General features: G+C 46.3%; 1 protein-coding gene across 2 annotated transcripts in view; it reads right to left on the bottom strand.

Annotated features, from left to right (window-relative positions):
• MED13L (mediator complex subunit 13L) overlaps positions 1 to 26,020 on the bottom strand; it is a 209,660-nt gene that overhangs the window by 148,719 nt on the left and 34,921 nt on the right. For both annotated transcript variants that reach the window (XM_075320005.1, XM_075320006.1), the window contains exon 2: positions 7,634 to 7,871. In XM_075320005.1, the coding sequence (XP_075176120.1) occupies positions 7,634 to 7,871 (238 nt within the window). The remainder of the gene's footprint in view (positions 1 to 7,633; positions 7,872 to 26,020) is intronic.

Genomic DNA, 26,020 nt, shown 5'->3' with positions numbered 1-26,020 from the left:
CACTCATCCATTTGATACCCAAGTGTGAGAAAACCCTTAGAAGGATTACATGCTGAAAAGGCTCTGAACGAGCCTACATCCAGAGAAAACGTGTGATTAGTTCTCCAAAATACTTGGAACAATCTCTCTGCCGAGCCCCTTGATAAACTGTATGCAAGTGAGCCAAAGGCAAAGTGTGATCTCGCCAGATAGTAATGTGATTTAGAGATTTAGCTTTTGTTCATTCATTTCACATTTTGTTCATTAACAAAAACAAAACCTTATTTTTATTTTAATTATTCTTACTTTGCAACATTTTTTTCATTTGCCTTAAACTTTTGGACAGTAACACTTTTTTTAGAAATATAAATAAATATACTGTACAAAAATATAAACATTACACTTTTGCTCCCATTTTTCATGAGCTGAACTCAAGAACTAAGACTATTTCTGTGAACACAAAAGACCTTTTACGCTCAAATATTGTTCATAAATTTGGCTAAATCTGTGTTAGTGAGCACTTCTTTGCAGAGCTATGCCACACCTGTGAAGTGGATGGATCAATAGGACAGCAGCATTACTGCACAGGTGTGCCTTAGGTTGGTCACAATAAGAGGCCACTATAAAATGTGCAGCTTCACATTATTGGGGGGGAGTCTGGGATGGGGTCAGAAAACCAGTGAGTATCTGGTGTGACCACCATTTGCCAGTCTGCCATCTGCCCTGTACAGTGAAAACCTGGGATTCACCCGAGAACACATTTAATGTGCCAGATGCCATTGAATGTGAGCATTTGCCCACTCAAGTCAGTTCTAACCAAGAACTGCAGTCAGGTGGAGACCCCCATGGGGATGATGAGCAGCAGATGACCGTTTGTATAACCAAGGAATTTCTGCACAAACTGAATGTTGCAACAGTTGTCCGGGGGCTGTTCTCAAATGATCTTGGAGGTGAAAATGCTGGATATGGAGGTCCTCGGCTGGTGTGGTTACACGTGGTCTGCAGTTGTGAGGCCAATTGGATGTACAGCCAAACTCTCCGAAACACCTTTGGAGACGGCTTATGGTAGAGAAATGAACATTCAATTCATGTGCAACAGCTCTGGTGGCCATTCCTGCAGTCAGGATACCATTATACACTCCCTCCAAATTTGTGACATCTGTGGCATTGGGCTGTGATAAAACTGCACATTTTAGAGTGGCCTTTTATTGTGGCCAGCCTAAAGGCCCCGTCACACTAAGCAACATCACTAGCAACATCGCTGCTAACGAACAACTTTTGTGACGTTGCTAGCGATGTTGCTGTGTGTGACGTCCAGCAACAACCTGGCCCCTGCTGTGAGGTCGTTGGTTGTTGCTGAATGTCCTGGGCCATTTTTTAGTTGTTGCTGTCCCGCTGTGAAGCACAGATCGCTGTGTGTGACAGCGAGACAGCAACAACTAAATGTGTAGGCAGCAGGAGCCGGCTTCTGCGGAGGCTGGTAACCAATGTAAACATCGGGTAACCAAGAAGCCCTGTCCTTGGTTACCCGATATTTACCTTTGTTACCAGCCTCCGCCGCTCTCACTGTCAGTGCCGGCTCCTGCTCTGTGCACATGTAGCTGCAGGACACATCGGGTTAATTAACCCGATGTGTGCTGTAGCTAGGAGAGCAGGGAGCCAGCGCGAAGCATTGTGCGCTGCTCCCTGCTCTGTGCACATGTAGCTGCAGCACACATCGGGTAATTAACCCGATGTGTGCTGTAACTAGGAGAGCAGGGAGCCAGCGCTCAGTGTGCGCTGCTCCCTGCTCTCTGCACGTGTAGCTCCGTGCGCTGGTAACCAAGGTAAATATCGGGTTGGTTACCCGATATTTACCTTAGTTACCAAGCGCAGCATCTTCCACGCGGCGCTGGGGGCTGGTCACTGGTTGCTGGTGAGCTCACCAGCAACTCGTGTAGCCACGCTCCAGCGATCCCTGCCAGGTCAGGTTGCTGGTGGGATCGCTGGAGCGTCGCAGTGTGACATCTCACCAGCAACCTCCTAGCAACTTACCAGTGATCCCTATCGTTGTTGGGATCGCTGGTAAGTTGCTTAGTGTGACTGGACCTTTAGGCACACCTGTGCAATAATCATGCCGTCTAATCAGCATCTTGATATACCACACCTGTGAGGTGGAAGGATTATCTCTGCAAAAAAAATAAGTGGTCAGTAATTTAGACACATTTGTGAACAATATTTGAGAGAAAAGGCCTTTTATGTACATAGAAACAGTGTGTGATTTTTGAGTTCAACTCACGAAAAATGGGAGCAAAAACACAAGTGTTGAATTTATTGTGTTTATATTTTTGTTCAGTATACAATGCACAACTTCTATAATATGAAAAAAGTGTTTCCAGCTCACCTGTCACCCAATGCCGCAGATTCTCAGGGATGCACGAAGTCCGCTGGTAAGTCCAAACCAGCTTGTGGTGAACAGCGAAGAAAAAGGAAGTTGGACCCAGCACCGATTCCAAAAATAGGATAAAAATTTACTTTTCTTTATTGGTACATTGTTAAAACACTCATATGAAGACCGTAGATGGAGGGTTTAATACACAGGTGAACCTAACGCGTTTCGGACTTCATAATAAAAACAAAGCAGTCCTTAACCACTTCAGCCCCCAGGCACTTTCCGTTTTTGCGTTTTTGTTTTTTGCTCCCCTTCTTCTGAGAGCCGTAACTTTTTTATTTTTCCTTCAATCTTGCCATATGAGAGCTTGTTTTTTGCGGGACGAGTTGTACTTTTAAATGAAACCATAAGTTTTACCATATAGTGTACTGGAAAACAGCAAAAAAATTCCAAGTGCGGAAAAATTGCAAAAAAAAGTGGGATCGTACAATATTTTATTCACCGTGTTCACTATATGGTAAAACTGAGGTATCTATGTGATGCCTCAGGTCGGTGCGAGTTTGTAGACATTAAACATGTATAGGTTTACTTGTATCTAAGGGGTTAAAAAAAATTCACAAGCTTGTCCAAAAAACGTGGTGCACGTTTTGCGCCATTTTCCAAAACCCGTAGCGTTCTCATTTTTCAGGATCTGAGGCTCAGTGATGGCTTATTTTTTGCGTCTTGACCTGACGTTCTTAACGGTACCATTTTTGCGCAGCTGCTACGTTTTGATCGCCTGTCATTGCATTTTGCGCAAAATTTGCGGCGACCAAAAAACAATTTTGGCGTTTGGAATTTTTTTGACGCTAATCCGTTTACTGATCAGATTCATTGATTTTATATTTTGATAGATCGGGTATTTCTGAACGTGGCGATACCAAATATGTGTGTATTTTTTATTTTTTTAACCCTTTAATTTTCAATGGGGTGAAAGGGGGGTGATTTGAACTTTAAGGTTTTTTTATTTTTTTTTAAATTTTTTAAAAAACTTTTTTTTTTACTTTTTTTTATTTTACTAGTCCCCCTAGGGGGCTATAGCGATCAGCAATCCGATCGCTCTGCACTATCTGCAGATCTTAGCTACAGAGCTGAGAACTGCAGATTTGCTGCTTCACTTTCAATGCCGGCTGTATTCCGGCATTGAGAGGAAGTGAGTCATGTTAGCTACAAGCGTCATCACATGACCCTGTGCTACCATGGCAACCGCCGAAAGTCACGTGATCATGTCACGTGACTTCCGGTGGGGGCGGGGTAAGTGACTGTCATGGCGGCACCCATATACATATCGCTGCCAAGATTTTGGCAGCGAAATGTAAGGGGTTAATGGCCGCGGGTGGAAGCGATTCCACCCGCGGCTAGCAGGCACACATGTCAGCTGTTGATAACAGCTGATATGTGCGCGGATCACCGCCGCCTGCCGGCGGCAGGGGGCGGGGCTTACCGGCACACGATCCATGACGTACCCAGTACGTCATGGGTCGTTAAGGGGTTAATCATAAGTAACCCCATCTGTTACTACACACAGGTTACTTATGATTAAGGACTGCTTTGTTTTTATTATGAAGTCCGAAACGCGTTAAGTTCACCTATGTATTAAACCCTCCATCTACGGTCTTCATATGAGTGTTTTAATAATGTACCAATAAAGAAAAGTCAATTTTTATCCTATTTTTGGAATAGGTGCTGGGTCCAACTTCCTTTTTCTTCGCTGTTCACAACTTCTATAATACAGTGCTCTATCTAGCGTATCAGTACAAGACGTTAGCAGGATCTGGTAGGATGAGGTACATCGCAAACCAGGAGGAAATGCTTAGGCCTCCAGTTACCACCGCAATCCATCAGCAGCCAGCAATCAGGCTGCAGGGTGCTAATGGGCTAACAGAGGAACTTCTCTTCCCGTCAAATGTTTCACATGTTGCTGTCACTATTGACAGTGGCATATGAAGGAGTTAAACTGCTGGGATCGTTGAGAAAAAAAAAAGAAGAAGATTCAGGCAGTTACAGAAGGAGCCCTGTAAGGCTCCTGCAACTGACTGCACTGTTACAATAGCTGTACCGAACTATCAGCATAACATATACAGTATATTGGTCATAGAGCATAAAGTGACATCCTCATGATGGACACCTGCTTCAAATTGCATTAATGAGGTAATAATGCTACTAGGAAAGACATGTATGGCTTCAACAGTCCTCTAAAATCAAACCATAAAACAGGATTTCCATCCCATATAGCAGGGGTGGGGAACCTCCGGCCCGCGGGCCGCATGCGGCCCGCCATGACCTTTTATGTGGCCCCCGGGCACATTCCCGGGGGAGGCAGTGCTCGTGCTGTCACCGCGGTTTGCTGCCGCCGGCCCTTTAAATCCACACATTGCTGTTTGTGCTGCAATGTGTTCTCCCGTCGGCCAGTGCCAATTGTGGGCGGGTCCACAGCAGCCTCACAACTTCTAGCCTTGTGTGTCCGCCCCCTTCCCTCCGGAGATCAGTGCCTGCCTTCTCCTTCTGATGCAGTGTGTCCGGCTCCTGCACTCCGGTGATGTGAGTGCAATGCTGCTGTGAGTCCAGCGCCGACCCTCTGCTGCCATGTGCCCTGCCCAATGCTTTGTGCCTCCCCACACCAGTTCTGTAAACCCTCTCCCCCAGAGTTGCATGAAACTCTCAGCGCAGTGTGGCCCCCAATGTCCTGTGTGCAGCCCCCCAATGTCCTGTGTGCAGCCCATCACCCAGTAGTCCTGTTTGCACCCCCCCAATCCTGTGTGCACCCCTCCCCCAGTCCTGTGTGCAGCCCCCCAATGTCCTGTGTGCACCCCCACACAATCCTATGTGCAGCCCATCACCCAGTCCTGTGTGCACCCCCCCCAGTCCTGTGTGCACCCCCCCAGTCCTGTGTGCACCCCCCCAGTCCTGTGTGCACCCCCCCAGTCCTGTGTGCACCCCCCCAGTCCTGTGTGCACCCCCCCAGTCCTGTGTGCACCCCCCCAGTCCTGTGTGCACCCCCCCAGTCCTGTGTGCACCCCCCCAGTCCTGTGTGCACCCCCCCAGTCCTGTGTGCACCCCCCCAGTCCTGTGTGCACCCCCCCAGTCCTGTGTGCACCCCCCCAGTCCTGTGTGCACCCCCCCAGTCCTGTGTGCACCCCCCCAGTCCTGTGTGCACCCCCCCAGTCCTGTGTGCACCCCCCCCAGTCCTGTGTGCACCCCCCCCAGTCCTGTGTGCACCCCCCCAGTCCTGTGTGCACCCCCCCAGTCCTGTGTGCACCCCCCAGTCCTGTGTGCACCCCCCAGTCCTGTGTGCACCCCCCAGTCCTGTGTGCACCCCCCAGTCCTGTGTGCACCCCCCAGTCCTGTGTGCACCCCCCCCAGTCCTGTGTGCACCCCCCCAGTCGTGTGTGCACCCCCCCAGTCGTGTGTGCACCCCCCCAGTCGTGTGTGCACCCCCCCCCAGTCGTGTGTGCAGCCCCCCCCCAGTCGTGTGTGCAGCCCCCCCCAGTCGTGTGTGCAGCCCCCCCCCAGTCGTGTGTGCAGCCCCCCCCCAGTCGTGTGTGCAGCCCCCCCCCAGTCGTGTGTGCAGCCCCCCCCCAGTCGTGTGTGCAGCCCCCCCCCAGTCGTGTGTGCAGCCCCCCCCCAGTCGTGTGTGCAGCCCCCCCCCCAGTCGTGTGTGCAGCCCCCCCCCCAGTCGTGTGTGCAGCCCCCCCCCCAGTCGTGTGTGCAGCCCCCCCCCCAGTCGTGTGTGCAGCCCCCCCCCCAGTCGTGTGTGCAGCCCCCCCCCCAGTCGTGTGTGCAGCCCCCCCCCAGTCGTGTGTGCAGCCCCCCCCAGTCGTGTGTGCAGCCCCCCCCAGTCGTGTGTGCAGCCCCCCCCAGTCGTGTGTGCAGCCCCCCCAGTCGTGTGTGCAGCCCCCCCCAGTCGTGTGTGCAGCCCCCCCCCAGTCGTGTGTGCAGCCCCCCCACAGTGATGTCTGTGCAGCCCCCCCACAGTGATGTCTGTGCAGCCCCCCCACAGTGATGTCTGTGCAGCCCCCCCACAGTGATGTCTGTGCCTCCCCCACAGTGATGTCTGTGCCTTCCCCACAGTGATGTCTGTGCCTTCCCCACAGTGATGTCTGTGCCTTCCCCACAGTGATGTCTGTGCCTTCCCCACAGTGATGTCTGTGCCTTCCCCACAGTGATGTCTGTGCCTTCCCCACAGTGATGTCTGTGCCTTCCCCACAGTGATGTCTGTGCCCCCAGCCCCGCGTGTGGTGTCTGTGCCCCCAGCCCCGCGTGTGGTGTCTGTGCCCCCAGCCCCGCGTGTGGTGTCTGTGCCCCCAGCCCCGCGTGTGGTGTCTGTGCCCCCAGCCCCGCGTGTGGTGTCTGTGCCCCCAGCCCCGCGTGTGGTGTCTGTGCCCCCAGCCCCGCGTGTGGTGTCTGTGCCCCCAGCCCCGCGTGTGGTGTCTGTGCCCCCAGCCCCGCGTGTGGTGTCTGTGCCCCCAGCCCCGCGTGTGGTGTCTGTGCCCCCAGCCCCGCGTGTGGTGTCTGTGCCCCCAGCCCCGCGTGTGGTGTCTGTGCCCCCAGCCCCGCGTGTGGTGTCTGTGCCCCCAGCCCCGCGTGTGGTGTCTGTGCCCCCAGCCCCGCGTGTGGTGTCTGTGCCCCCAGCCCCATGCCCCCAGTTAATTAATTGCTTCACCCAATATAGCAGGGTCATTTAAACATTGATAATTTTGTGCGGCCCCCGAAGGTTGGTAGAAATTTCCAAATGGCCCCCGACAGAAAAAAGGTTCCCCACCCCTGCCATATAGTGATGGCACATTGCTGAGATATTCCAGCCCACCGCTGAGGCTCCCATCTATTCTGAAACTGAAGGTGCTGCAATCCTAATTTAGTACAAAGCCTATTCATAGTCCTTCACTAAAATGTGGCCACCACACACGACATGCCCTGTAGCACATCTTCATTTATGTGAATGGGGCCAGCTACATTTTCCTGCACAGATGAGTGTCCAGGAGCGCACGGTGCAGAGAAACACAGTGCAGCGCTGAGTTAGCACTATCCTTTATTCTCAGCATCAGTGGGGAACCCTGTTGAATCGCCACCAACAGCATATCCTTGCAATAGATTCCTATATCATAAAGAGAAACGTCTCTTTAAAGCAATCTTGCTTGTTTCAGCACCAGATTATACAGTACTTTACCTCTGCATAGAAAATATACATTGAACTTGAGACAAAAATCGAGGCAATAGCAAAATGAAATGGTAATATGTACTCACTGGTAAGCTCATGGTGTATAACATCAGCAAGATTAGGCTCATCTCCCCACCAGAAAACCCACAGCTCTTTGCAGTCAGGCATGACCTCACGTCTCCATACACATAACAGGTTGGCCTGCAAGCAACGGATGAAGCTCAAAAGAATGGGGTCGTCTTGAGCCGGAGCAGAGATGATTGGACTGCAGTCGCCATGGCCTTGGAATTTGTAGCGACGCCATTTGATGCCAGTTAATTCAGCCTGGGGGGAAAAGAAAAAAAAGGAACATGGTTAATATATCTGCGCTTAGTAGCAAAATGCTCGGGGAAAAAACACAAACAAATGAAATAACCTGTAATTGAGCCTACATACAAGGGCTCTCTCCAATACTCAGAGAAACACTACAGCAGCCAACACTGAGATACATGGAAAGATCTGGCAGAATAAACATTGTGACGTGCACCATACCAGCAATGGGATAGCTGCTCTGAGAAAGGAAACCATTAGTCATGGATCCGTGGCTCACTGCTCTGTTCATCTGCAACCAGCTGAAGAAAGCAGGAGAGAATGCATAAACCCAAACAGGTCACTGTCATCCAGAAGCTCTATTCACAACACAAAAGTATTCATCTTATGGCCCAATATCTGAACGGAAAACAATTATACAGCAGTGTCATAGCCGAGCAGCCTCTTCTCACAGCTCATTTTTCTGTTAAGTGTAGTGTCTACGCCAAGGAGCTTCCATCATCATATATACATATATATATTATATATATGGATAGATAGAAGCATAGATAGACAGATAGATATCTAATGTCACGCTGAGATGTTGAGAGTAAGGTTTCTGCTGTGGACAAATTCTGCGTGGTGAGGTTGAATTTACATGTAACACTTTGACGTATATGTAAATTATATAATATATATATATATATATATATTATATAATTTACATATACGTCAAAGTGTTACATGTAAATTCAACCTCACCACGCAGAATTTGTCCACAGCAGAAACCTTACTCTCAACATCTCAGCGTGACATTAGATGCCCCAAATCCCACAAAAAACTCCCATAATATATTCCGTGCAATTCTGTAGACCAAGGTCTGCTTCCACATTGGTCTCCTGAAGTGTAAACCTGAGCACTGTCACTGTATTCACATGCAGCGTTTTTGGACAAATTGTACTTTTGAATGACAACATTCATTTTACCATAAGATGTGCAGAAGAGGGGAAAAAAAACAAAAAAAAACAAAAAAAAAAAAAAGTGTTCCTTGTGTGGCAAAAATGTATTTTTAAAGACATTCTCATCTCCAAGATTTTATCCCAATATGTATAGGAATATTACTATTAAAGTGAACCTTTCAAATGTAATATGCACCCAGAACCACGAGCAGTTCTGGGTGCATATTACTATTCCCTGCCTAACAGTCCCTGTATACACTAGCATAGATAAAGAGATCTTTAGAAAAAGCATTTCTAAAGGTCTAGGTCTTTTACCGTATGCTAATGAGAGATGGGACTAGTAACAAGAGCGTTCGTTACCCGGGCAGTGGCCCCCATTAGGCCATGTAAACACACTGCGTTTTTTACCTGCGTTTTTGGTCCGTTTTTGCAGCAGAAATTTCTAGAGAAATTCTTGTAACCTTTCTGCAGACATTCCCCAGCAAAACCTATGGCAAAAAAAATTAGCTGTGCGCACACTGAGTTTTTTTCTTAAGAAAATTCTTTCAGTAGATTTTCTTAAGAAAAAGAATGAGCATGTCACTTCTTTTCTGCAGCTAATTGCGTTATTTGCCATAGATAATTGGCACAATAACGCAGGGAGCAACCAGCGGTAAAAACGCACCAAAGACGCACCGAAAACGCAGGTGCACTAATCCTTCACTCTTAAGAAATTTAAGAAAAATAATTTTTCTAGTGTGAACATAGCCTAAGAATGTCAGTACGTCCCTGTGAGCCCCTGTGGGTGTACTATCATGCTAATGAATACGCAGCGTCACAGGATGATCTCACTCACCCCTCCACCGCCGTCCGATGCTGGATTTTGGCTTAATGTGCATGATCCTGGAGTTTGGGTCATGTGCACTATGACGCAGTGTGTACGTGTCCCAGCTTCAAACTGAAGTAGTGCACATGACTCAAACTCCGGGATCATGCGCACTGAGCCGAAATCCCCCAGTGGACGCGATGGTGGCGGAGAGCTGAGAGATAATTTTGTGACGCTGCGTAATCATGAGCATGATAGCACACCCATAGGGGCCCACAGGGGTGTATTAACATGCTAATGGAGGGGCGACTGGCCGGGGAACTAATGCCCAGGGGACTAGTCCCCTCGCTCAGTAGCATACGGTAAAAGATCTTTAGAAAGACATCTTTAGAAAAAGTATATCTATGCGAGTGTATACAGGGACGGTTAGGCAGGGATTAGAACTGCTCGTGGTTCTAGGTGCATATTGCACCTGACAGGTTCCCTTTAATACTAATAATAGCAAATGTCTCCAATTAGAAATGTAGTATAGTGGTCATCGTTAGCGGTCACCTCAAATGAAGAGTATTGCAGCTTCGGTATCCATGGTTATACCATGGATACCTAAACTGCAATGCCCTGCACATGAGCCTGCGTAAGAGACAGCTAGTTAACCCCTTCAGCCCCCAGCCTGTTTTCACCTTAAAGACCCGGCCATTTTTTTACATTTCTGACTAGTGTCACTTTGACAGGTTATAACTCTGGAACGCTTCAACGGATCCTGGCAATTCTGAGACTGTTTTTTCGTGACATATTGTGCTCCATGTCAGTGGTAAATTTATGCCGATATTTTTTGCGTTTGTGTGAACATTTTGGAAATTTGGCGAAAATTTTGAAAATTTCGCAATTTTCAAAATTTGAAATTTTATGCCCATAAATCTGTGAGATATGTCACACAAAATAGTTACTATATAACATTTCCCACGTGTCTACTTTATACCAGCGCAATTTTCAAAACAAATTTTTTTTTCCGTTAGGAAGTTAGAAGGGGTCAAAGTTAATCAGTAATTTTTCATTTTTCCAACAAAATTTACAAAAAAAATTTTAGTTACCACATCACATTTGGAGTGACTTACAGAGGCCTAGGTGACAGAAAATACCCAAAAGTGACCCCATTCTAAAAACTGCACCCCTCACACTGCTCAAAACCACATCCAAGAAGTTTATTAACCCTTTAGGAGCTTTACAGCAACCAAAGCAATGTGGAAGGAAAAAATGAAAATTTTACTTTTTTTTTTTTTTTTACACAAAAATGTTACTTTAGCCATAAAATTTAGCATTTTCACAAGGGTATCAGGAAAAATGCACCATAAAATTAATTGTGCAATTTCTCCTGAGTACACTGATATCTCATATGTGGGGGAAATCAATTGTTTGGGCGCACGGCAAGGCTCGGAAGAGAAGGAGCACCATTTGAATTTTTGAAAGCAAAATTGTCTGGAATACCGTAATTAGCAGATGCGATGTTGCATTTGGAGACCCCCTGAGGTGCCTAAACAATGGAGCTCCCCCACAAGTGACCCCATTTTGGAAACTAGACCCCTCATGGAATTTATCTAGACGTTTATTGAGCACTTTGAACCTCTGGGGGCTTCACAAAAATTTACCACGAAATTGTTACTTCAACCAGGTAGCTTTTTTTCACAAGGGTATCAGGAAAAATTGCAACATAAAATGCATTGTGCATTTTCTCCTGAGTACGCAGATACCTCATATGTGGTGGAAATCAAATGTTTGGGCGCACAGCAGGGCTCGGAAGGCAAGGAGCGACATTTGACTTTTCAAACGCAAAATTGTCTGGAATAGTTAGTGGATGCCATGTTGTGTTTGGAGACCCCCTGAGGTGCCTAAACAATGGAGCTCCCCCACAAGTGACCCCATTTTGGAAACTAGACCCCTCATGGAATTTATCAAGATGTTTACTGAATACTTTGAACCCCTGGAGGCTTCACAAAAGTTTAGAATGTTTAGCCGTGAAAATATATATATTTTTTTTTTTTACCATGAAATTGTTACTTCAACCAGGTAGCTTTTTTTTCCACAAGGGTATCAGGAAAAAATGCACCATAAAATGTATTGTGCAATTTCTCCTGAGTACACAGATACCTCATATGTGGTGGAAAGTAATTGTTTGGGCACACGGCAGGGCTCAGAAGAGGAGCGCCATTTCCCAGCAAAATTGGTTAAAATTATTAGCGTACGCCATGTTGCGTTTGGAGACCCTTTGAGGTGCCTAAACAATGGAGCTCCCCCACAAGTGACCTCATTTTGGAAACTAGACCCCCCATGGCATAAATCTAGATTGGTAATGAGCACTTTGAACCCTCACGTGCTTCATACATTGAGGCATAAAAACAAAAAAGTACTTTTCTTTTTCCACAAAAATGTTATTTTAGGCTCAATTTTTTAATTTGTACAGGGGTAACAGGATAAAATAGACCGCAAAATTTGTTGGGCAATTTGTTCTGAGTACGCGGATACCTCATATGTGGCAGAAAACCACTGTTTGGGCGCACGGCAGAGGTCCAGAGGGAAGGAGCGTCATTTGACTTTTTAAATGGAAAATTAGCTGGAATTGTTAGTCGCACCATGTTGCGTTTGGAGATCCCCCTGATGTGCCCAAACAGTGGAGCTCCCCCACATGTGACCCCATGTTGGAAACTAGACCCCCCCGATACAAAGAAATATTAGTTTGGCAAAATAAAAAATACAGGACATCAGTTAAAAAAAAAAATATAATAATTATTATATATATATATATATATATATATATATATATATATATATATATATATATATATATATATATATATATATATATATATATATATATATATATATATATATATATAAATAAATATAATAATAATAATAATAAATATAATAATAATAATAATAATAATAATAATAAAATATATATATATATATATATATATATATATATTATATATATATATATATATATATGCACCTGCAACTGACACGCTACGATATCGCTAATGCGAAGTCGTTGGGGTCACGGAATTTGTGATGCACATCCGGCCGCCTTAGCGATGCCGTTGCGTGTGACACCTATGAGCGATTTTGCATCGTCGCAAAAATGTGCAAAAATCGCTCATCGGTGACATGGGGGTCCATTCTCAATTATCGTTACTGCAGCAGTAACGAAGTTGTTCCTCGTTCCTGTGGCAGCACACATCACTCCGTGTGACGCCGCAGGAACAAGGAAGCTCTCCTTACCTGCCTCCCGGCTGCAATGCAAAGGAAGGAGGTGGGCGGGATGTTCGTCCCGCTCATCTCCGCCCCTCCGCTTCTATTGGGCGGCGGTTCAGTGACGCTGCTGTGACATCGCTGTGACGCTAAACGAACAGCCCCCTTAGAAAAGAGGCGGTTCGCCGGTCACAGCGACGTCGCCAGGCAGGTAAGTACGTGTGACAGGTCTGGGCGATGTTGTGCGGCACGGGCAGCGATTTGCCCGTGTCGCACAACAGATGGGGGCGGGTGTACGCACGCTAGCGATATCGGTAGCGATATCGGTACAGATATCGCAGCATGTAAAGCGGCCTTTAGGCAAGTGCCACACACGAGAGCGATGCACAAATCTCGCATCACCCGGCACAGCCGCACACTCCTGTCTGGAAGAGAGCGACCGTGCCGGATGATGCGGTGTGAGACTTGTGCATCGCTCTCACATGTGGCAATGGGCTGACCCTTACAATATTCAGTAAAACATACTGTAGTTGACGATTACTACAGTATAATTTTACTGGCGCTAAACTAAGTTTATTTGTATTTTAGTTTACAGGAAAAAAAAAAATCAGGACGAACGCACAGATGTGCTGCAAAAGGGGGGGGGGCTAGGTGGGATGGAAAAAAGATGGATGGAGGATGGAAGAGGGCGTGGCGGATGATGGGAGAGGGCGCGGCGGATGGAGGAGCGGCGGAGGATGGGTGAGGGCACAACGGATGCAGGAGCGGCAGAGGAAGGGGGGGGGAGAGGGGAAGGGTGGAAGGGGAGTGGGAAGTGAGATTGGGCATAGCTACCTTACAGAATGGATCTAGGCAGCAGGATTGCAGCAGATCCGGGAAGGGCTGAGGGGGCAGAGGATTAAGGGGATGGGAGAGAGCAGGTAGCAGATCAGGGAGGGGGCAGAGGCTGATGGGGGAGTGAGGTGGCAGATGCAGGGGCGCGGCGGCTGATGGGGAGTGCGGCGGCTGATGGGGAGAGTGCGGCGGCTGATGGGGAGAGTGCGGCGGCTGATGGGGAGAGTGCGGCGGCTGATGGGGAGAGTGCGGCGGCTGATGGGGAGAGTGGAAAGGCAGATGCCGGGGCGGCGCATACAAGGAGGCAGCAGAAAGAAAGCAGCGGCGTCATATGCAGGGGGGGGGGGGCGCAGCGTGAGGAGAGCAGCGGCGTCAGATGGGCCCATGCAGCTGACGCCGCTGCTCTCCTCCCGCTGCGCCACCCCCTGCATCTGACGCCGCTGCTCTTTCTGCTGAGTAGCGGCGTAACATGCAGGGGCGCAGCGGGAAAGTAGCGGCGTCACATGCAGGGGCGCAGCGGGAGAGCAGGGGCGAAGCAGATGGAGGAGGGCAGCGGTGGATCGGGGGCTGTGACTCACAGATGGGCACCCGCAGGGATCGCTCTCCTCAGATTCCACGGAGGGAGAAGCTGAGGAGAGCGATCTCCTACAGCGAGCTCACCCGGTCCCAGATGCACGGTGCTTTGAGAGATCGGTCACAAGGCCGATCTCTCCAATCAGAGCTGGGGGCGGGTGCAGTAAAGCTCACCGAGCTCCAGCCAATGGCCAGTGCTGCAGCTGCACTGGTCAGGGCTGGATTTCAATGCTTCAGCCATTTTCAATGGCTGAAACATTACACTGGCTGTGATTGGCTGACGAACGCCGCTCAGCCAATCAGAGCCTCCGTAGGTCCGGAAAGGAGACACCACCCCTCCTGAGGTCAGGTACAAGTCCTCTGCTTCCCGAATCTACACTTTTTGAAAACCTATCGTGGTGCCCGTGGCTCCGGGGCCGCGATTGCGCTCATGACGGATGTATCCGTCATGGGTCTTTAAGTACCAGGGCACCATGACGGCTAGATCCATCAAAGGTCGTGAAGGGGTTAATCAGCACTATTCTATATTTCTAATTGACGGTATTGCTAATATTCTACTACATATTGGGATAGGATATTGAAGAAGGGAATACCCCTTCATGTGGTAAGGAAACATTTTTTGCTTGTGTTGCCATTTTCCAAGACCTATAAAGTTTTCATTCTGCAGTCAATGGCGTGGTGCGAGGATTTTATTTTTGCTGCCATTTTAATTGAATCCTTTTTTAACAATATGTAAGATGTTTTGATCGCTTTCTATTGTACATTTTGAGGTGTTACTTACAATGGCCAAAAGATACAACTGTGCAATTATCATTTATTTAATTTAATATGGTGTTTACCAATAGGGTTAATTTTTCTATTTTTTTCTCATTTTCATTTTATTTTTACTTTTTTTTTTTTTTTCTTTTAGATCCCTTAGGGGACTTGAATCTGTGATCATTCAATCACTTGTATTGTATACTGCAATATAATAGCATTAAAGTATATAGCAAAATTCACAGTCTCTTATGATTGTCAGCTTCAGGACTTTAAAAAAAAAAAAAAAAAGCACAAGTCTTCATCAGGCCTTCAGCAGATTCTTAGCTGCCATAGCAGCCAATCAGCACCCAAGGATCGTGTTGTGGGGAGCCAAAAGATGTGTGACACGGCACACGCCACCAGAACGCTCAGCGTAAATGCCTCTGTAAAGGCTGCGTGCCCATGATCAGTGTTTGCAGTATTTTGGATATAGTGTGTTTTCGCTGTGTCCAAAACGATGCGTTGTACAGTACAAGCATAGTGGATGATTTCTAGAAATCCTGTGCCCACTGTGCTTGCTTTTTCTGCAGCAAACACTGACCTGCGGTGCGGTTTTCCAAGCCACAGCATGTCAATTGTTCGCGGCCGATTCGCATGTGTCCTCCGTACGGAGAACACAAGCGAGAGACCGCAGTGCACTGAACCCTGATCATGGATACAGGCCACTGCGGTCTCCTGTGTTCTCCTGCGGAGACTGGCGGCCCCGCAGGTCAGGACCCACTTCGTCCAGGATGCAGCGAGTCGTGATCCTGGGCACATAACCTTAGACAGATGATGGCTGAAAAACGAGCAATCTACTGGGAAAGATGTGGGATCAAGCTCAGGTCACTCATCCCCCTCTCCTGAAACGATATATAGAATGTTACAATAAAAAAAAAATCACCCTCTCTTCTACCCTAGAACAACAAGAAAGAAGGTGCAGACATGCCAATGAGCGACATTAACCCATCCACCAGGAGTGATACAAGTATTTTTTTTTTTTTTTTTATTAACATGACATTGTTGAATCCCTGGGCACTTTAGTTGTAAGCAGATGCCCTTTGTTTTTCATTTCACGCAGAGACAAAGCACTTAGAGAACGTAAAGAGATAAGTACCGTACTTTTCAGACTATAAGGCTAAGTTCACACTTCCGTTGTTTTGCATCAGTCACAATCCGTCGCCTTGAGGAATTACGATATCCTGCAAAATATTTTGCAGGAATCCTGTTTTTCCGCATAGACTTCTATTAGTGACGGATTGCGACTGATGATGCTGTGTTGCATCCGCTGCGTCGCGGTCCGTTTTTTAACTGACCGCCGGGTGGGAGCAACGCAGCCTGTAACGTTTTTTGAGCAGCGCAATCCGTAGGATTTTGCTGCACATGCTCTCTCTGGCTCCCTGCCCCCATAACCAGGATAAACATTGGGTAACCAAGCAATGCGCTTTGGTTAGTTACCCGATATTTACAGTGGTTTCGGGTGCTGGGAGCCAGCGCTAAGCGGTGTACGCTGGTAACCAAGATAAATATCGGCTAACCAAGCAAAAAGTGCTTTGCTTTTAGTTACCCGAAATTTACCCTAGATACAGTGTGCAAGGAGGCACTTCACCACTCTGCTCCGCCCCCTCCAGCACTCCACATGTGTGTATACACACACACACACACACACACACACACACACACACACGTCCCCAGCCCTGCAGTCCCCGCGGCACTGACGTCCTCAGCTCCACGGCCCTACTCGGCTCCGCCCCTCACGCTCCGCCCCCTCCCGCACTCCGCATGTAGACACACACACTCAACTGTCCCCAGCCATGCAGACCGCGGCACTAACGTCCTCAGCTCCGCCCCCCGCACACAACGGAGTCCGACAATGAAATTCTTTTCTTTGTCATCCGTTGTACAACGCATCAGTCACATGCGTCAAGCAACGCATGTGACTGATGCAAAACAACGGAAATATGAACTTAGCCTAAGACGCACCGGACCATAAGGTTTAGAGGAGGAAAATAGGAACATAAAATTTTAAGCAAAAAATGTTGTCATGACACACTGATGGGGCGAGGATCTGCTGCTGACACTGTTATGGTGGTAATGTCCCCAAATTCTCTATTAAAGGTACCCCATCCTGGTAATGATCCCCATCCATATATGTCCTCATCCAGGTATATGCCCAAATTCTGGTATATGCCCACATTCTGCTATATGGCCCGCATCTTGTGGCACACAAAAAAAAAATTAACATTTATACTCACTTTTCCTCACTCCACGCAGCATCACTATTCTTCCTGTCTGTGTCAGCAGCAGCGCCGCTGACCTGTGTGGAGCCGTGCGAACAGGGATGACGTCATTGCTGTGCTCACCGCTCTCCACACACACATCAGCAGGCCAGCAGACAGGAGAACATCGCGATGCTGCAGGGATCAGTGGCCGGTGAGTATACTTATTCACTGCCCCCCGTGCTGCTAATTATGATGATTCGTGGGGGGCAGTGAATATAGCCACACATGATCACTCCAGGCTGTAGTTGCCAGGGATGATCACGCGAGCCAGCTATTTATGCGCGCATCCCCCGTCCTAGGATGCAGTGCACATGAAAAGAAGCTAATGAGCAGCCCCACATGGTCACAGTAGGCGCTTCTACAACCTGCTCATGCCACTGATGACCGGCTCCACCGCAGCACCCTCATTCCCCATAGCATACATTCGGACTATAAGACGCACCCCCCACTTTCCCCCAACATTTGGGGGGGGGTTGTGCGTCTTATAGTCCGAAAAATACGGTAATGGGTTCTTCAGAATGAACAGCCCATTTAAAACAGACAAGTCCTAGGAATTATGAATACTCGTATCCTATTTACAGAAAGATGTAGAGGAAGGTACATACCATTGTGCTACCAGAATCTAACCAGTCTCCTTATGACACAGGTTTTTATAGAATACATCCATTCTGATGAATTTAGTCGCCAGACTGGGGGAACATTCCTAGATCTATCAAAGTCAATAAACCCTTGGATGGATGTTCATATCAGCGCCAACTAGGGTTGCCAAAATGAACACTAACATACAGATCGTGCTCCTGAAAGCATTAGGCTATGTGCGCACGCTGAGTATTTGGTGCAGAAATTTTCTGCATCTTCTGGCAGAAAAACACCAAAAATTTGGTGCGTTATAGTTGTGTGTTATTCATAATGAAGTCAATGGGTGGAAGGGTTGAAAAGCGCAAGGAAAAAAAAAAAACTCATCAAGAATTGACATACTGCAGATTATTTTCTGCACCAAATCTGCAAGAAAAAAAAATAAGCAATGTGTGCACAGCACTTTAGAATTTGCATGGTCTTTGCTGGCATAAGGATAGGCATGCAGATTTGTGAAATATCTGCATCAAAAACGCAGTGTGTGCACATTGTCTCCGTCACAAAATAATACAGCGGAACCTTGGTTTAAGAGTAACTTGGTTTGAGAGCGTTTTGCAAAACAAGCAAAGCTTTTCACAAATTTGTAACTTGGTTTAAGAGCAATGCTTTGCAAGAAGAGCAAATAGTCACCGTGCACACTTCCGGTTCTGTCCTTTCACCACGTTCTGACCCACTCCGGAAGTAACTTTCTGTACATATGTACTGCATACCATAGTACAGTACAGTATATACTATATAGCAGGTCAATCAATTTACCTTTGTGGATACAGTATTGTACTTTATTGATAACTAGTGCAGCACATTGCTTGTATTTTAGCTCTCGCATACCAACAACTTTATTGTAAGCTAATGTGCAGTTTAATTTGCTTTATACGTTTTTACTGTACAGTATTTTGTATTAGTGTACTGTAATAATTTTATATGAATACTGTACATTATTTTGTATTACTGTAATAAGTTAGTATAAATACAGTAAATATTTTTGGGTTGTGGAACTTGTCTGTGTTTCAATTATTTCCTATGGGAAAATTCACTTTGATATAAGAGTAACTTGGTTTAAGATCACACTCCCGGAACCAATTATGCTCGTAATCCAAGGTTCTACTACTAATATCATGTATTTTATTTTTGCCTGGTGGTAACTTTAGCATTGAACAGAGACAGGACAAAATACTGTTTCAAAGTCAAATTTGGAAGGAACAAAAAAAAAAAAAAAAAAAACGGTGAGGATCCTAAGAAGTGGAAAAACTTTCCTTCTTGAAGTTATTATAGGAAGATCGAAGCTGCAGAGAAATCATTTTACCTGCCTAGTCACCAAGCACCATTATTGTGGAAAGAGCACTTTCTTCCACATCATACAATATGTGAACGTAGTATAACGGTGCCACTTATGTCACTAATAACCACCTGCAAGGTGTCAGGATGAGGCCAAATTGGTAATGTAATTAATACGCGTCATCTTGTGAAGGTTCCCATACACCTTAGATAACTGTTGGCGGACAGCAACCTTTCCGGACTCCACCATACACCGCTCTGCTCAGCCAAGCGTACAGTCATGGCCAACACTGTTGGCACTCTTGAAATTGTTCTGGGAAATGTATTTCAACCAGAAAATTATTAAAACATGTTTTGTTATATACATTTCCAATGTTTGTATTTGAAGAACAGTAAAAAAAAAATGCAAATTGGATAATTTCCCACCAAACCACAAAAATGGGGAGGACAAAATTGTTCACACCATCACCTTAATATTTGGTTCAACACCTTTTAGAATATATAGATAACTAATCAATCACTTCCTATAACCATAGGACACCTTCCCCCAACAGCAATGTTGAGCGATCTTAACAGGTGATCAATAGGATTGAGATCTGGGCTCACTGCTGGTCACTTCAGAACTTTCCAGCAGTTTGTTTCCATCTATTTCTGGGGGCCCCTTGAAATATGTTCGGGGTCATTGTCCTGCTGGACCCATCACATACAAACCCAGCTTTCTGACACTGGGCACTACATTACCAATAGACTTTGGGTGGCAATCTTCATATGTAGGTACTGTATTCTTTTCTTTCTAGGCCTCATTCCGTTTTCGGTAAACCGTAGAATGCTATACTTTACCAAAAAGCTCTATCTTGATCTCATCTGTCCACTGGATGCGTTCCCAGAAGTTTTGTGGCTTACTCACATTTTTGGCAAACTGCGGTCCACCTTTTTTATGTTTCTGTGTCAGCAGTGGGGTACTCATGGGTCTCCTGCCATAGTGTTTCATTTCATTCAAATGTTGACAGATAGGGGGCATCAGTGTTAGTGGAAACTGAGTCGGCAGGACAGCTTGAATTTTTAGAGAACTTGATTGGAGCCAGATATTCACCATCCAGACTATGCTGCATTGTAACCTTTCATCATTTTTCCTCTGCTGTCCACGTTCAGGGAGATAATCAAGAAGTTTACAACCCATGGCACTGTAGATTATATTGCGCACCATGGACAAAGGAACATCAATATCTCTGGAGATGGACGTGTAACCTTGAGATTGTTAATATCTTTCAACATTTTTGGTTCTTAAGTCCTCAGACAGTTCTATTCTCCAGTTTGTCCTCCATGCTTTGTGTGGGACACACACAATTAAAAGATTGAGTCAACGTCTATCCTTTTTATTTGGTATCAGGTATGATTTTCATGTTGCCCACATTACTTGACACAGGTGAGTTTGAATGAGCATGACGTGCTTGAAACAAAGTTGCTTACACACCATTTTGAAAAACTGGTAATAATGCTGTCAGGCTCATTTTTGGAGTTTTGCCAACTCCAACATCTGTCAGGGCCCCATAAACTCTAGAAGGCCAGCTAATCACACCAATATCAGCAAGCCCAACTAACTCTTATCTTTTCTGTGAGATACTGTGTCTAAACCTTTTTGGAGACTGTATGACAGGTAAAACATCTTGACGATTCCAACAAAAATGTTTCTTAAAGGGTTAATCCAGCCCCCTAACTTCGGCAACAGGTGGTAAGCATCGCAGTGATGCCAAGCCTACTGCTCAACCACAGGTATCATGCATGCTTCATACATTAGAAAAGGACAGATGCACAAAAGCTTCGAATACAAGCACGCAGATATCTGTATACGTCTACAGCCAACTATACAGGGGTTGGATCACCTTTTTCATTTTTAAGAAGGGGGAAAAAAAAAAAAAGCGATCAACAACCAGTTAAAATCAAATCAGATTAATGCAAAAGATCGACCAAGATAAAATGAATAGAATAAGGCTGCTTTCACACATCCGGTTTTTGCTTAGCGGCACAATACGGCACTTTGCAGAGAAAACGCAACCTTTTTTTGCCGCCGGTTCCGTTTTTTCTGCATAGGCTTGCATTAGCGCCGTATTGTGCTGCATGGCCTTGCGTTGCGTCCGTCTTTTGCCGGATGCGGCATATTTAGCCCATGCGGCGGTCGGATGGAACGTTGCCTGGCACGTTTTTTTGTGCGGCGAAAAAAACGCATCGCACTGGATCCGGCGCAATTTACAATGCAAGCCTATGGACGCCGGATGCGGTTTTTTGATCTGCGCATGCTCAGTAGCAAGCCGCATCCGTCAAAAAACGGACGGGCCGCATGGAAAAATTTATGCAACGGATCCGTTTTTTTCGCCACATCCGTTGCATAGGTTTTTGAGCCAGATTGTGCCTGATGCAAAAAAAAAACTGATGTGTGAAAGCAGCCTAACAATTTCTTGCACCACAAATGTTGAGGGGTTTTTTTTCTACCTAACTTTATAATGAAAAATAACCGGGGTTTAGTGGGAAAGGTCATGGGTTAAAATATGCTTATATCCAATAAGCTCCAAAGTTATGCCAATGTTTTTTGTGAAAAATGTTTGTGAGTAAAATAATCTGTCTCAACGTTTTTGTACTTAATACACCAATTTAGTGAGGCATGGTTTTCTTGACAAAGAATGACATGACAAGTGACGGCACTGCTGTCATATCCTGTTTACAGTCTCTATTGGCACGTCACAGCAGTGCTGGACGCATCCATGTAAAGAGGATCAAGTCTATTTATTTAGGATTCATCTTGGAACAAGACGTCTTACTTGCTGGTAAAAACTTTTTGTTAACACAAAATTGTGAAATGGAACAGAATGATGCCATAAGCTCGAAAAGCCCAGGGGAGGAAAGTAAATGGAAAGTGTAGGTTTGCAAGAATGCTGTTCATCAGCCTGCCGGAGGCAAATGAGCTGTGTGTTTCTTAAAGGGCCAATAGATCTAAAACAGATGTTGGCTGAGAGGCGGGAATAAAAAAAAAAAAAATGTAGCTGTAATGTGACATTATCCAAATAAATGTAACAAAACCCCTAAAAAGACTGATTCTGGGACATTTCATGTAGAAATATAAAGCAGTGCGTGTTCCTGAGCTACAGAAGATGCTTTCTGAAAAGCTAGATTTCAGGGTCTTGACACAAGTCGACCTCGATGTTAGGTTACGGCCAAGTTCATAAAGAAAGGCGCCACAATGTCACAATCTGGGCACAAAAAATCCCTGGAGGTCGCAGAAGGGGCTCACCTACAAGGCAGGAGTTAATTAAGGACACAGATCATACTATTTCTGTGTGGCAGGCTCCACATATGAGCCAGGGCATTATGTTCACATGACGCAGACATCAAAAAATACCTATAAGCTACAGTTTACACTTTCCAATCTGATATGCCAGAAGGAGGGAGTCCCCAGGGGAGAGATTATGGGGGCCGCTATTTAGTGGGTGCTGATGTACCCGTGAAATGGCGCAATGACAATTGATAGGCGCTAAAGCAGCACAAGGAAAATACAAGCTCATGTGGAAGTACACATTAAGGAAAACTTGACTTGACCCTTTTCTGCTCTGCAAAACACAAGTGTTCCACGATTAATGTGCAGAACCCTCATGAGAACTTTTACAAGATTACACATGCTCTCCAGGATCTGATGGGTTTATGATAGTCCTGGAGAGGTATTTTGATTCTGCACTTCACTACACAGGCTTTGTAAGAACAGAAGGCTGGAGAGGAAAAAAGGCAAGCTGTGTGAGTCAGGCTGGGTTTGATCTTTGCTGCTTTTGTGAATTGGGCTCTTCAAGCCTCACAAACATGTTTGAGCTGCAGATGCATAGAAAAAAAGGTATTGTATTTTTATACTATAGATTACATTTCTAGCAGTTCAGTGTTTCAAAAGCTATGAGACTGGACTCAGCAAAAAGGTTCCCAATGTTTTGAGGACGCAGTTTGCATAGGAAAGATCATACTAAAAGGTGATCTGTCAGTAGAATCACCCCTCCTAAACAGTCTATATGGGCACAGGAAGCTGAATAAAGTGATACCTCGTTACCTGAAGTCTTATTACAAAGAATATTTTTCTTATATGTTGATGAGCTGTTAAGAACAATGGACCAGGCACAGATCTCCCTGAGAATCTGCCTCCAATTACATTACTAGTGTGAGACATGTAGATCAGGAGAGCAGACTGTCAGTCATTACATGTCTCATACTGGTAACGCCCACTTTTCATATATAATCTAATCTCTGGAGGTAGAATCTCATGGAGATCAGTGTCCGGCCCATAGTTCTTAACAGCTCATTTACATATTAAGAAAAACGTAGGTTTCTCCAGAATAAGACATCAGATCTCCGATATCAAGGCATCATTTTATTCAATCTTCTATGACCTAGATTCCCATATAGGCAGCTTAGGAGGGTTGATTTAACTGACAGATTCACTTTATCATAGTACTTTGTATGGCTGTAGCAATTTCTGGGGGGAAGGAGGGGGTTTATTTATTGCTTTTAAAATAATTGACAAATTCTTTACTTATAATAGCGCATACTGGCTTCAGGAGGGTTTAACCCCTTCACGACCGCGGGCAGTAAAATTACGTCCTATTTTAACGTGACTTAACGACCAGGGACGTAATTTTACTGCCTAAACTTCATTTGATTGCCGTGGCCATAGCAACGGCTTTCAAATGATGTCCCCTGCTGTTTCTTACAGCAGGGGACCTTTGCTTGACCCCAGGGGGCGGCATCGCCACCCCCTATCGACGATCGATGTGATTGGCTGTTCAAATCTGAACCGCCAACCACATCGTTCGCACTAATTTCGGCAAAAATAATGCCGGAAATAGTGCGATACTGTGAGATCCAGCTATGAGATGCCGCAGCTGCTGCAGAATATCATAGGTGGACCTCAAACATGTCGCCCCCAGCCCCTGCAGCACTGATTGGAGCGATCGTGCTATGACACGCAATCGCTCCAATCAGTGTGCAGTGGGGCGGTCTGATCTGCCGGTGGCCGCCCTCCCCAGGCCTGTGCTGGCCTGCGAGCCCTCCCCCAACATGTCTGCAGCGTGCAGTGGCTGGTACTTGTGGTACCACGCCACCGCTGCTGCTGCCGCCGTAGCTGAGGTCACCGCTCCTGCTGCACGTGAGTACTGTGCTCACCTTGCAGCCCGTGCGCGCTCCCGTGTTAGCCCCTGCCCGTGCCCCCCTGCGATCTGCCCCCCCCGACCCCTTACCCCCCCGACATCCCGATCTGCTCCCCCCGCGATCTGACTGCCTCCCCCATTATCTCTCTTCTGCTTCTGCAGCTCCCTCTCCGGTCTCCCCCTCTGCTCTCCCCTCCCCCTCTGCTCCCCCCCCCCCTCTGCTCTCCCACCCCCCCTCTGCTCTCCCACCCCCCCCTCTTACCTGTCTTCACCGGCCCGATCACATCTGCGTCCATCGCTGGGTCCTTCCTGGGCATTCTGCTGATCTGCCTGCTGCTCCTGTAAAGCTGTCCATCTCTCTGCCATCTGTTCCTCTGCAGCTCTTCTGGTCAGTGATCCTCTGGGTACTGTGAGTATAACTTTTTTTTTTTTTCTGTATCCCCTGTCCATTTTTACACCTCATCTGTCCGTGCGTCCCGCCAAGCGCTGATAAGGGATGCAGATAACGTATCTGCATCCCTGCTCAATTTTTGGCGGAACTTTTTTTCCGTATCCCCGACGCTTTTTGTATGGCATCTGTCCGTGCATCCCGCCAAGCGCTGATCAGGGATGCACATAATGGATCTGCATCCATGGTCAATTTTTGGCGGGACTTTTTTTTTTTTTTTACGTATCCCCGACGCTTTTTGTATCACATCCGACCGTGCGTCCTGCAGCGGCTGATCAGTGCACTGCGTCTGTGCGTTTGAAAAGTCAAATGGCGCTCCTTCTCTTCTGAGCCCCACCATTTGCCCAAACAATTACTTTCCACCACATATGAGGTATCTGCGTACTCAGGAGAAAATGCACAACAGATTTTATGGTGCAATTTTTCCGGATAGCCTTGTGGAAAAAAAAGCTACCTAGTTGAAGCAACCGTTTTGTGGTAAAAAAACAAATTTTTTCTTTTCACGGCTCAACGCTATAAACTTCTGTGAAGCCCACAGGTGTTCAAAGTGCTCACCAAACATCTAGAAAAATTATTTGAGGGCTCTAGTTTCCAAAATGGGGTCACTTGTGGGGGAGCTCCATTGTTTAGGCACCTCAGGGGGTCTTCAAACGCGACATGGCGTCCGCTAATGAGTGCAGCTAATTTTGCGTTCAAAAATTCAAATGGCGCTCCTTCCCTTCCGAGCTCTGCCGTGCGCCCAAACAATTGATTTTTACCCCATATGGGGTATCAGCGTACTCAGGAGAACATGCACAATAAATTGTAGGGTGCACTTTCTCTTTTCTCCCTTGTAAAAATGAAAATTTTATGGCTAAAGTAACATTTTTGTGTTAAAAAGTAAAATTTTCATTTTTTTCTTCCACATTGCTTTGGTTCCTGTGAAGCACCTAAAGGGTTAATAAACTTATTGGATGTGGTTTTGAGCAGTGTGAGGGGTGCAGTTTTTAAAATGGGGTCACTTTTGGGTATTTTCTGTCACCTCGGTCTCTCAAGGTCACTTCAAATGTGATGTGGTCCCTAAAAAAAATTTTGTAAATTTTGTTGGAAAAATGAGAAATTGCTGATGACCTTTGACCCCTTCTAACTTCCTAACGAAAAAAAAATTTGTTTCGAAAATTGCGCTGATGT

The sequence above is a fragment of the Anomaloglossus baeobatrachus genome, chromosome 1, assembly GCF_048569485.1.
Source record: "Anomaloglossus baeobatrachus isolate aAnoBae1 chromosome 1, aAnoBae1.hap1, whole genome shotgun sequence".
NCBI lineage: Eukaryota > Metazoa > Chordata > Amphibia > Anura > Aromobatidae > Anomaloglossus > Anomaloglossus baeobatrachus.
The sequence above is the reverse complement of the archived record's forward strand: the minus strand, read 5'-3'. Positions and strand labels throughout refer to the sequence as shown.